The sequence below is a fragment of the Corythoichthys intestinalis genome, chromosome 6 (genome assembly GCF_030265065.1).
Source record: "Corythoichthys intestinalis isolate RoL2023-P3 chromosome 6, ASM3026506v1, whole genome shotgun sequence".
In the NCBI taxonomy this organism is placed as follows: domain Eukaryota; kingdom Metazoa; phylum Chordata; class Actinopteri; order Syngnathiformes; family Syngnathidae; genus Corythoichthys; species Corythoichthys intestinalis.
The window spans coordinates 32,365,513-32,377,772 of record NC_080400.1 but is presented as its reverse complement, the minus strand read 5'-3'; the positions used below and the strand labels follow the sequence as shown (position 1 = coordinate 32,377,772).

Below are 12,260 nucleotides of genomic sequence, written 5' to 3'. Positions count from 1 at the left end.
GTTGGGCAGCACGGACTTTCAACTCCCTCCTCACCCCGTAGCGTCAAAATGATAACGAGAACGGTGAGCAAAAATCCCAGAACCACACGGGGGGACCTAGTGAATGACCTACAGAGAGCTGGGACCACAGTAGCAAAGGCTACTATCAGTAACACAATGCGCCGCCAGAGACTCAAATCCTGCACTGCCAGACGTGTCCCCCTGCTGAAGAAAGTACAGGTCCAGGCGCGTCTGCGGTTCGCTAGAGAGCATTTGGATGATCCAGAAGAGGAATGGGAGAATGTGTTAGGGTCAGATGAAACCAAAAAATAACTTTTTGGTAGAAACACAGGTTCTCGTGTTTGGAGGAAAAAGAATACTGAATTGCACCATACCCACTGCGAAGCATGGGGTTGGAAACGTCATGCGTTGGAGGTGTTTTTCTGCATAGGGACCAGGACGACTGATCTGTGTAAAGGAAAGCATGAATGGGGCCATGTATCGAGAGATTTTGAGTGACAATCTCCTTCCATAAGCAAGGGCATTGAAGATGAGACGTGGCTGGGTCTTTCAGCAACAATGATCCCAAACACACAGCCAGGCCAACAAAGGACTGGCTTCGTAAGAAGAGATCTGCATGGAGGAATGGGTCAAAATACCAGCAACAGTGTGTGAAAAGCTTGTGAAGAGTTACAGAAAACGTTTGGGCTCCGTTATTGCCAACAAAGGGTATATAAAAAAGTATTGAGATTAACTTTTGGTATTGACCAAATACTTATTTTCCACCATGATTTGCAAATAAATTCTTTATAAATCAAACAATGTGATTTTATGGTTTTTTTTCCCACATTCTATCTCTCATGGTTGAGGTTTACTCATGTTGACAATTATAGGGCTCTCTAATATTTTCAAGCGGGAGAACTTGCACAATTAGTGGTTGACTAAATACTTATTTGCCCCACTGTATACAGTATGTGCAACTCTGTCTCTCCCCTCTCCATCTTGGGTTTGAACCTTCATTGGCAGTCGAGCGTGCTGACTACTGAGCAAACAGCCCAGCCTACTTCAGCAGCCGGCATGCTCTTTTAAGTCCAGGACGTAGGTTTTTTACCTTTCACATGCACAGCATACAGTCTAACTCGTCTTCAGTAGCCCAATAATTAACATGCTCAATTGCCAAGGTGACGGCATGGGTTCAAATCCAGATTGTTAGTTGGGAGAATGTGAAAAAAAAAGCAGTTATGTCACCATCCAAACTGATTACTACAGCAGCTCTCTGAGAAACCGAAGTAGCTGAATTGAAAGCTTTACCATATCTCTGACAGACTTCTCTGACAATCGATATTCTCTTCTCAGTATAACACATATCCTGTAAACATGAGTTATAGCAACACTAGGTAACATTTTAACCTTTATAAAATATTTTTCCTAACATTTATGTTGATATGTCGACTAAGGGTGTGACAAAATATCGAAACGGTGATATATTGTGATACTTTGTATCCCAAAAGTTTATCGATATGCTCCTGCCAAGAATCGAGATATCATTTTAAAACGGTGTCAATGTCTAATAAAAAGATAAAAATAAACCAACAAGTTGCTACCAAAATCTTCCACCATAATAGTGTCTCAGTTAACTCTAAGGCTGCAATGACGGTGCTCGACGCCTCATCTATTTAGACTTGGAACGTTCGTTCATTCCAAACCAGAACATTCACAGTCATTCTATCAGATTTTCAGGGCATTTACAGGTCACTTGTTGTTCATTTTAGGGCATTTTCAGGTAATTTCTTGTTGGGTTTGAGTCACTGCCTATTAATTTGGGTGATTCCCAGGTCACTTCCTGTTCTGTGACTCAAAATAAACAGGACGTGACCTGTAAAATACCCCCAAATCAACAGGACGTAACTGAAAATTAACAGGTAAATGAGCTTAAATGGCCCAAAATTACCTAATTGCCGGCCATAGACGTTCAATCCGTTTGAAGTGGGAGGGATGGCAGCGAATGCCACCCTCCCACTTCAAATGGATTGGACGTCTACTAGTGATTGAATCAATCCAATTCACAGCAGAAGCTTGTTTTTTCTGTTTATTAGTTTTGTTTAGTAGCTTTGTATCGCAAATCGTATCGTATTGTGTGGTACCAAGAGGTTCCCACTCCTATTTGTCGACTGACAATTGAATTACGCATCTTTTATATCTTGAGGGGGTCTGTATCGCTTTCACTGGCACTAATTAACTTTGAGGAGGATGGCAGGAACCCTGCCACACAAAAAAACTACAAATGTGCTGACTGCTTTTCGGCATACTTTACTCATCCCTATCATTATAAAGACGGAAGTCGATGCGAAAGCTTTCGCGCGAATTCTGCAAAGATGGCAGAGCAACAAAAGAGACAAAAAGTTTTGTCCAAGGAGGAAAGAAAAGGGAGGCCAACTCCCCCCTCCAACTGAACTCGTCGGCGCTGATGAGTTTGGGTTTAGCCACACCAAGCTACACGGTTGCTAACCATCATATGCTATTGTTTAGATACAACTGGATTCATTACCTTATTACTACTCATCCTTCACACAGCCGCTGGAAACAGAAATGTCGTTTAATCCATCTGCAGGCGACCGGGAGATCATGATTTTACGACACTGTGCGGGTGTGCGCTGGTACTCATGGAAAACGCAGTCTTCCTTAAGGAAAAACACTACCGTTTTTGTCCACAGGAGTCGCTGAAATCGACCAAAACTAAAAAGTTATCTAGTGTTGCCTTAAATAGGCTAGGGGTTATTACTAGGGCTGTCAAACGACTAAAATTTTTAATCGAGTTAATCACAGCTTAAACATTAATTTATCGTAATTAATCGCAATTCAAACCATCTCCAAAATATGCCATAGTTTTCCGTAAATTATTGTTGAAATGGAAAGATAAGACACAAGACGGACATAAACATTCAACAAGCTGTACATAAGTACTGTATTTGTTTATTATAACAATAAATCCACAAGATGGCATTAACATTATTGACATCCTTTCTGTTAAAGAGATCCACGGATAGAAAGATGTAGTTCTTAAAAGATAAATTTGAGTACAAGTAATAGAAATTTTATATTAAAACCCCTCTTATGGTTTTCGTTTTAATAAAATTTGTAAAATTTTCAATCCAAAAATAAACTAATAGCCCGCCATTGTTGACGTCGCCGAGCGGGACATCACATGAGCTCCCTGCCGTTCTTCCACAGTGTCTTTAACTACGTGAGGTAGTGATTGAAATACACCACAAGGTGTCAATGGCGAGTGTTAAATTAATTAGAGATCTACCTAAGGCAAAGTCTGAGTAAGTTTTATGTGTATTTTGCATCGCTATTTTGATTGGGAATGCCAGTTCTCTTTGCATTGAGCGCTTTTCTTTTTGTGAACATTATTTTTTTGAGAGAATATTATTATTGTATATTTTTATTGAATATTATTTTTGTTGTGCATTCACTAAATGATACTGTAGCGGCTTAACTGTTCTGCCCAAATGCATGATGGGAAGTTGGGCAACCATGACTGTCAGTGGTGACTGCATATGGTATACAGTATGTTCTGCGATGTGTTCAATTAATCATTTTAAGAAAAAGATCGTCTCCTATGAGAGATAGGAATATCATTTTTGTTGTGCTTTCACTAAAGGATACTGTTGCGATATAACTGTTCCGCCCAAATGCATGATTGGAAGTTGGGCAACCACGATTGTTAGTGGTGGCCGCAAATGGTATACAGTATGTTCTGCGTTGTGTTCCATTAAGCATGTTAAGAAAAAGATCGTCTCCTGGCAGTCTTCCCCACGTCGTTCGCCACAATACTTATGATTGTTGTGTAAGAGTTGCCAAAGCTTAAGCCAATGAAAGGCACGGTCCAGTGAACACCTGTTTCCGCTCACATTTCTCTGCTTTTTCGCTCTCAATGTGCTAAAACGGCATCATTGTAAACTGTTTGAGGCAACGCATGAACGGGTCATTCCGTGCATGCGTTAATTGTGTCAAATATTTTAACGTGATTAATTTTTAAAAATGAATTACCGCCCGTTAACGCGATAAATTTGACAGCACTAGTTTTTACAAATCAAAAATATCAAAATTCTTTTTCTGACCTCTGTAATCTGTGAAATTTGACCTCATTACCCCAAAAATTGAATATCCTCTTCCGTTCTATATTACAAATATATCCTGCAAGTTTAATTATAATTACACTATTTGTTCTAGAGTTATTTTAAACAAAAACCGACACACAAATAGAACCCAATGCATTACCTCCGGCTACCGTAGGTTTCACCTACTGGAGGAGGGAAAAATTACAATATTGATTTATTTCTACCATGATATTCAGTTTTTTTTAAAAAAATCTACTGTACAATTTGCCAGGATTAAACATTATACAATTTTTTTTGTGTATTTTGAAGTTTTCCTGTTATTTTAAAGGGGAATTTTTAAAAATTCAAAACATTTTAGAGTCTCAACATAACTTTTCGTGTGTGTAGGTTTCAGGAAAAAGGGAACTTGGAAGTCCTTCTCTTTACTATTCAAAGCAAACTGCGAGCCAACAACCAGAAAGCCTACATGCCTCATGAAGGGAAGCTCATCTCTGACATCAACAAGGTGGTCTTATCAAACAACACACTTAAAATTAATCCGACTGGTAGCCTCACATAACATTTTTCTAGGCGTGGGAGCGGCTGGAGAAGGCAGAGCATGAAAGGGGTGTGGCTCTGCGCAAGGAGTTAATTCGCCAGGAGAAGTTAGAGCTGCTGGCTCAGCGCTTTGACCACAAGACCACCATGAGACAAGCGTGGCTTAATGAGAACCAGAGGCTTGTGTCGCAGGTACCGTGAACAACACCAAAACATCCAAATCAGAGTTTTCTTTATGTTATAGAATGACATGGTAGTGTTGCAAAACTCAGCTCTAAAAATACGCGTGTACAACCTAGATTTATCCCTGTATGACTTTCTATTAAAAAGTTATTTCTAACTGTAATGATGCGTGAATAGCTGAAACTGCTGAAAATTTTGGCTCAGTTGCTTTCCAACGTTATAGAAGAATGCAAGTGGTACCTTTGGAAAGGTCCCTCATAAAAATGTCAAGCTAGAAGTTACAATCAGTCCTGTGTGATAAAGTCAAAGTCAAAAATTCATTTCCAACTGTAATGAAGCATGGATACAGTGCTATGAAAAAGTATCTGTACCTTTTGGAATTCTTCCCATGGGCTCACCACCTGTGGGAAGGGCCAAAGGGGTCGGGTGCGTAGCAATTTGGGCGGCAGCCAAAGGCGGGGGCCTTGGCGGTCCAACCCCCGGCTACAGAAGCTAACTCTTGGGACATGGAATGTCACCTCTCTGGCGGGGAAGGAGCCCGAGCTGGTGTGTGAGGCAGAGAAGTTCCAACTAGATATAGTTGGACTCTCCTCCACACACAGTTTGGGTTCTGATACCAGTCCTCTCGAGAGGGGTTCGACCCTCTTCCACTCTGGAGTTGCCCACGGCGAGAGGCGCCGAGCAGGTGTGGGCATACTTATTGCCCCCAGGCTTGGTGCCTGTACGCTGGGGTTTACCCCAGTAGACGAGAGGGTAGCCTCCCTCCGCCTTCGGGTGGGGGGACGGGTCCTGACTGTTGTTTGTGCTAATGCACCAAACAACAGTTCAGAGTACCCACCCTTTTTGGAGTCCTTGGAGGGTGTGCTGGAGAGTGCCCCCTCTGGGGAGTCTCTCGTTCTGCTGGGGGACTTCAACGCTCATGTGGGCAATGACAGTGAGACCTGGAGGGGCGTGATTGGGAGGAACGGCCCCCCCGATCAGAACCCGAGCGGTGTTCTGTTATTGGACTTCTGTGCTCGTCACGGATTGTCCATAACAAACACCATGTTCAAACATAAGGGTGTCCATATGTGCACTTGGCACCAGGACACGCTAGGCCGCAGTTTGATGATCGACTTTGTGATCGTGTCATCGGACTTGAGGCCGCATGTTTTGGATACTCGGGTGAAGAGAGGGGCGGAGCTGTCAACTGATCACCACCTGGTGGTGTGTTGGCTCCGATGGTGGGGGAAGATGCTGGTTAGCCCTGGCAGGCCCAAACGTATTGTGAGGGTCTGCTGGGAACGTCTGGCAGAATCCCCTGTCAGAAAGGGCTTCAACACCCACCTCCGGCAGAACTTCTCCCTTGTCCCGGGGGAGGTGGGGGACATTGAGTCCGAGTGGACCATGTTCCGCACCTCCATTGTTGAGGCGGCCGATCGGAGCTGTGGCCGTAAGGTGGTTGGTGCCTGTCGTGGCGGCAATCCCCGAACCCGCTGGTGGACACCAGTGGTAAGGGATGCCGTCAAGCTGAAGAAGGAGGCCTATCGGGCCTTTTTGGCCTGTGGGACTCCGGAGGCAGTTGACAGGTACCGGCTGGCCAAGCGGACTGCGGCTTCGGCGGTCGCCGAGGCAAAAACTCGGACATGGGAGGAGTTCGGCGAGGCCATGGAAAACGATTTCCGGACGGCTTCGAGGAAATTCTGGTCCACCATCCGGCGTCTGAGGAGAGGAAAGCAGTGCACCATTAACACTGTGTATAGTGAAGATGGTGTACTGCTGACCTCGACTCGGGACGTCGTGAGTCGGTGGGGAGAATACTTCGAAGCCCTCCTCAATTCCACCGACACGCCTTCCTTTGAGGAAGCAGAGTCTGGGGACTCTGAGGTGGGCTCTTCAATCTCTGGGGTTGAAGTCACTGAGGCAGTTGGTAAGCTCCTCGGTGGCAAGGCCCCGGGGGTAGATGAGATCCGCCCGGAGTTCCTAAAGGCTCTGGATGTTGTAGGGCTGTCATGGCTGACACGCCTCTACAACATCGCGTGGACATCGGGGACAGTGCCTCTGGATTGGCAGACCGGGGTGGTGGTCCCCCTTTTTAAAAAGGGGGACCGGAGGGTGTGTTCCAATTATAGAGGGATCACACTCCTCAGCCTCCCCGGTAAAGTCTATTCAGGGGTGCTGGAGAGGAGGGTCCGTCGGGAAGTCGAATCTCGGATTCAGGAGGAGCAGTGTGGTTTTCGTCCTGGCCGTGGAACAGTGGACCAGCTCTACACCCTCGGCAGGGTCCTCGAGGGTGCATGGGAGTTCGCCCAACCAGTCTACATGTGTTTTGTGGATTTGGAGAAGGCGTTCGACCGTGTGCCTAGGAGAGTCCTGTGGGGGGTGCTCTGGGAGTACGGGGTACCGAGCCCCTTGGTAAGGGCTGTTCGGTCCCTGTACGACCGGTGTCAGAGTCTGGTCCGCATTACCGGCAGTAAGTCGAATTCGTTTCCAGTGAGGATTGGACTCCGCCAAGGCTGCCCTTTGCCACCGATTCTGTTCATAATTCTTATGGACAGAATTTCTAGGCGCAGCCGAAGCGTTGAGGGTGTCCGGTTTGGTGGCCTCAGCATTGCATCTCTGCTTTTTGCAGATGATGTGGTGGTGTTGGCTTCATCAAGCTGTGACCTCCAACTCTCACTGGGGCGGTTTGCAGCTGAGTGTGAAGCGGTTGGGATGAAGATCAGCACCTCCAAATCCGAGACCATGGTCCTCAGCCGGAAAAGGGTGGCATGCCCTCTCCGGGTCGGGGATGAGATCCTGCCCCAAGTGGAGGAGTTCAAGTATCTTGGGGTCTTGTTCACGAGTGAGGGTAGGAGGGAGCGGGACATTGATAGGCGGATCGGTGCAGCGTCTGCAGTAATGCGGACTCTGCACCGGTCCGTTGTGGTGAAGAAAGAGCTGAGCCAAAAGGCGAAGCTCTCGATTTACTGGTCGATCTACGTTCCTACCCTCACCTATGGTCACGAGCTGTGGGTCGTGACCGAAAGAACAAGATCGTGGATACAAGCGGCCGAAATGAGTTTCCTCCGCAGGGTGTCCGGGCTCTCCCTTAGAGATCGGGTGAGAAGCTCGGTCATCCGGGAGGGGCTTGGTGTCGAGCCGCTACTCCTCCGCGTTGAGAGGAGCCAGTTGAGGTGGCTCGGGCATCTGGTTCGGATGCCTCCTGGACGCCTCCCTGGAGAGGTGTTCCGGGCATGTCCCACCGGCGGGAGGCCCCGGGGTCGACCCAGGACACGCTGGAGAGACTATGTCGCTCGGCTGGCCTGGGAACGCCTTGGAATCCCGCCGGAGGAGCTGGCTGAAGTGGCTGGGGAGAGGGAAGTCTGGGCTTCCCTGCTGAAGCTGCTGCCCCCGCGACCCGACCCCGGAATAAGCGGAAGATAATGGATGGATGGACCTTTTGGAATTTCTCACATTTCTGCATAAAATCAGCATCAAACGCGATCTGATCTTTGTCAAAATCACACAGATGAAAAAAACAGTGTCTGCTTTAATTAAAACCACCCAAACATTTATTGGTTTTTATATTTTCTTGAGGATAGCATGCAAACAATGACAGAAGGGGGGAAATAAATAAGTGAACCCTCTGCCTAAGGAGACTTAAAGAGCAATTGAAACCAATTTTACGAAACAAGTTAAGTCAGGTGTATGCCCAAGCACTGAACAGTGGTTTAAAGCTGCCTGCCCACTATAAAACACATATCTGGTAAGAATTTTTTTGATGAAAAGCACTGTCTAATGTGAATCATGGCTCGGTCAAAAGAGCTTTTCTTCAGACCTGCGATCTAGGATTGTTGATTTTTATAAAGCTGGGAAAGGATACAAAACCATCTCTAAAAATCTGGATGGTAATAAATCGACAGTGAGAAAAGTTGTCTACAAATGGAGAGAGTTTAGCACTGTTGCTTCTCTCCCAAGGAGTGGCTGTCCACCTAAGATGACAACAAGAGTTCAGGGCAGAATACTCAGAGAGGTAAAGAAGAACCATAGAGTGTCTGTTACAGACTTACAGAAATCACTGTCATACAGTAGTCCCATATCTCTGCACACATCAAATATTGCTGCCAAAGGGGGCGGAGGGGGGCACAAAATATTAAATGTGATGGTTCACTTACATATTTTTCCCCCTTCTGTAATTGTTTGCATGCTATCCTCATTAAAATATGGAAACCTATAAATGTTTGGGTGGTTGTAGTTAAAGCAGACACTGTTTTTTCATCTGTGTGATTTTGACAAAGATCAGATCACATTTGATGGTGATTTTATGCAGACATGTGACAATTTCCAAAAGGTTCAGATACTTTTTCTTACCACTGTATCTAAAACCTCTGAAATCACAGGTTGAATAACATCCCAAACCAAGAGTACAGGTGATATAAGAGCACAGGTGATACAACTTTTTTTTAAAAAGTTGTATCCATCCCTGGGTGGCTTTTGGTAATATGTATAACCCCAAATGATAAGGTTGATACTTGATCAATTCTTGGTGCCCTCCAGGACAACTTTGGCTACGATCTCCCCGCCGTGGAAGCGGCCATGAAGAAGCACGAGGCCATTGAGGCAGACATCGCCTCGTACGAGGAGCGCATTGGTGTGGTGGTGGAGCTGGCTGCCGAGATGGAGGTGGAGAGCTACTTCGACATTCGTCGTATCTCTGCCCGCAAGGAGAATATCCTGGGGCAGTGGAGCCTGCTGAAAGAACTGGTGGCTGGCAGGCGGATCCGGCTGGAGAAAAACCTTGCTCTGCAAAAGACCTTTCAGGATATGGTCTACATGATCGACTGGATGGAGGACACGCAGGTAGCCGAGAGTCTAAAATGGGCAATTGGGACTTTTTTTTATTTGCCTCATTGGCCTCATTTTAGTTTTAGAATTGACAGATTGAACAAGTGCAGCATGGTGGCAGAGTGGTTAGCACGTACGCCCCACAGTTCTGAGAGCTAAGGCCTTTCTGTGTGGAGTTTGCATGTTGTCCCCGTGCCTGTGTGGGTTTTCTCTGGGTACTCCGGTATCCTCCCACATCCCAAAAACATGCATGGTAGGCTGATTGAACACTCTAAATTGCCCCTAAGATGAGTGTGTGCGTGAATGGTTGTTCGTCTCCTTGTGCCCTGAGATTGGCTGGCAACTGATTCAGGGTGGACCCCGCCTACTGCCCATAGTTATATGGGATTGGCTCCAGCACCCCCGTGACCCTTGTGAGGCTAAGCGGCTCAGAAAATAAACGAATGAAGATTGAACAGGTCTTTTGCAGAATAGGTATATATAAAAAAGAAAATATAAACAACGAAAATATTACATTTTATTCAATTGAATACAAATGGATTTAAACTGGTTAAGTAATTTGGTTTCATTTAAAATAACTTAATTAACCAATTATTTAAATCGCTTAAAAGTATTACTTCAAATAATAATAATAATGAATAATTTATTGTATCAGAATTTTTGTTTCAAATAAATTCCCAAGTATTTAATTAGATTTTTTTTTAATATTTAAAAATAATTAATTTTAAAGTAATAATTTGTGCAAATATTTATCTTTTTATTTTTTTTGTATTATTTTTTTCTTAATTGTATCATTCAATATTTTATGTTCACTTTGTAATGATAATAATAATTGTAATAAAATACTTTTATTATTTTAATCGTGGTGTGGATTTGGCTATTTTTCCAAATTATTGTTGACAATAAAGGTTTGTAATTATGTAATAATTTGAAAGATGAAAATGAATATATAAAATTGTTTGTTTAACTTTAAATAGGATGCAATGTAATATTTTTTAATAACATAATTAACTAATTTAAGACAAAGTACCGTATTGGCCCGAATATAAGACAAGACGGTGTTTTTTGCATTGAAATAAGACTGAAAAAGTGGGGGTTGTATTATATTTGCGGTCTAGACATTATACCCATTTACGACGCTAGATGGCGCCAGATATCATTCAAGCAATATTCTGTCATGAGAGATCTCAGCTACTCTCAAATATAACCAGTTTGCATTATTTTATTGCAATGTTTTTCCATATTCAGATTTGTTTCAAGACTACAGTTACAGTTAGACTTCACTTTGATTTTAATGCAGTTATTGCAATTTTGTTGTTTTATCACAATAGATTGGTTTATTTACATTTCAAAAACCAGAAGCCATTCATTTACAAATGTGATTGCACTTTAGTGTACATATTTAAATGTTCAGATATTAAGATTTGAATGAGGCAAAATAACATGCTTTTTCTCTCAAATACATTGTTATAATCATTTTTGTTTCAGATGTACTGTAATTATTTTCTGTATAAAAATTAATTTGGTGTTCAAAAAGTCTTTTTTTCAAACTTGAGTCATGAAAAAGAGGGGGTCGTCTTATAATCACAGCAGTCTTATATTCGGGCCAATACGGTAATATTTTTTAACAATACATTTTAACCCTGACTATGGCAGGCCAGAGCTTCAAATATGGTGTCTCATGTTGTAGCTCCAAAACGAGCATATGTCAGCAATGTTTCTTGTCGCAAACCCATTGTAGAAAGAAACACCTAAATGAATGCAATAAATATGACAAGTCTCAAATTCTCAGTGGGCTGTACTCAAGAATGCAATATGCCATAATTATCTAACCTCTCGTCGAAAAGCTTAAAAACCTCTTCTGTCTACTGGATGTGACCAACCTCTTTGCCATTTCTTTGGCAGGCCCAACTGCTGTCCAAAGACTTTGGAAAGCATCTTCTGGAGGTGGATGACCTTCTGCAGAAGCACAGCCTGCAGGAGGCCGACATCGGTGTGCAGGCCGAAAGGGTGGAGACCCTCAATGCTGCAGCACTTAAATTCACGAATATAGAGGGTACAGATAGTTTACACAAATTTACTCGCATAACTCAACAGGCTTTAGAAACTAGGAAATGATGATCCAGCACCAGTGGCATGATTAGCTGCCTTGTTTTCTTTGTTTCCAAGGTTACCAGCCATGCGACCCGCAGGTGATCTGTAACCGGGTCAATCACGTCTCGTCCTGTCTGGAGGAGCTGAAGGAGTTGGCGGCCAAGCGGCGCTCTGAACTGGAAGATTCCAGGCAGCTGTGGGCCTTCTTCAAGGTCAGAGAATGAGAATAAACTTTTATTCTAGCATGCTAACATGTGTTCTCTATGCAGGAATTGGAAGAGTCTGAGGCGTGGATGCGAGAAAAAAGCTCCATACTGGGGGCTCAGGGTTATGGAAAAGACCTGAGCAGTGTGCTTAAATTGCTCCAGAAACACAAGACCCTTGCCGGAGAATTGATGGCCCACCGAGCTTTGCTGGAGGTGTGTGTTTATATGTGTGTGAGGTTGTAAGACACTAAAACGAATTATTACATTCACTTAGAAAGCCTAGAAATCATCATTTGGAACCCTAAACTCAGCTTGAAACACAACTTATTTG

At 43.9% G+C, this 12,260-nt stretch overlaps 1 protein-coding gene across 2 annotated transcripts in view; it reads left to right on the top strand.

The window, feature by feature from the left end:
• Positions 1–12,260, top strand: part of LOC130917414 (spectrin beta chain, non-erythrocytic 4-like) — a 113,351-nt gene that overhangs the window by 29,651 nt on the left and 71,440 nt on the right. For both annotated transcript variants that reach the window (XM_057838795.1, XM_057838796.1), the window contains exons 10-15: positions 4,491–4,608; positions 4,674–4,832; positions 9,342–9,644; positions 11,535–11,685; positions 11,799–11,935; positions 11,993–12,142. In XM_057838795.1, the coding sequence (XP_057694778.1) occupies positions 4,491–4,608; positions 4,674–4,832; positions 9,342–9,644; positions 11,535–11,685; positions 11,799–11,935; positions 11,993–12,142 (1,018 nt within the window). The remainder of the gene's footprint in view (positions 1–4,490; positions 4,609–4,673; positions 4,833–9,341; positions 9,645–11,534; positions 11,686–11,798; positions 11,936–11,992; positions 12,143–12,260) is intronic.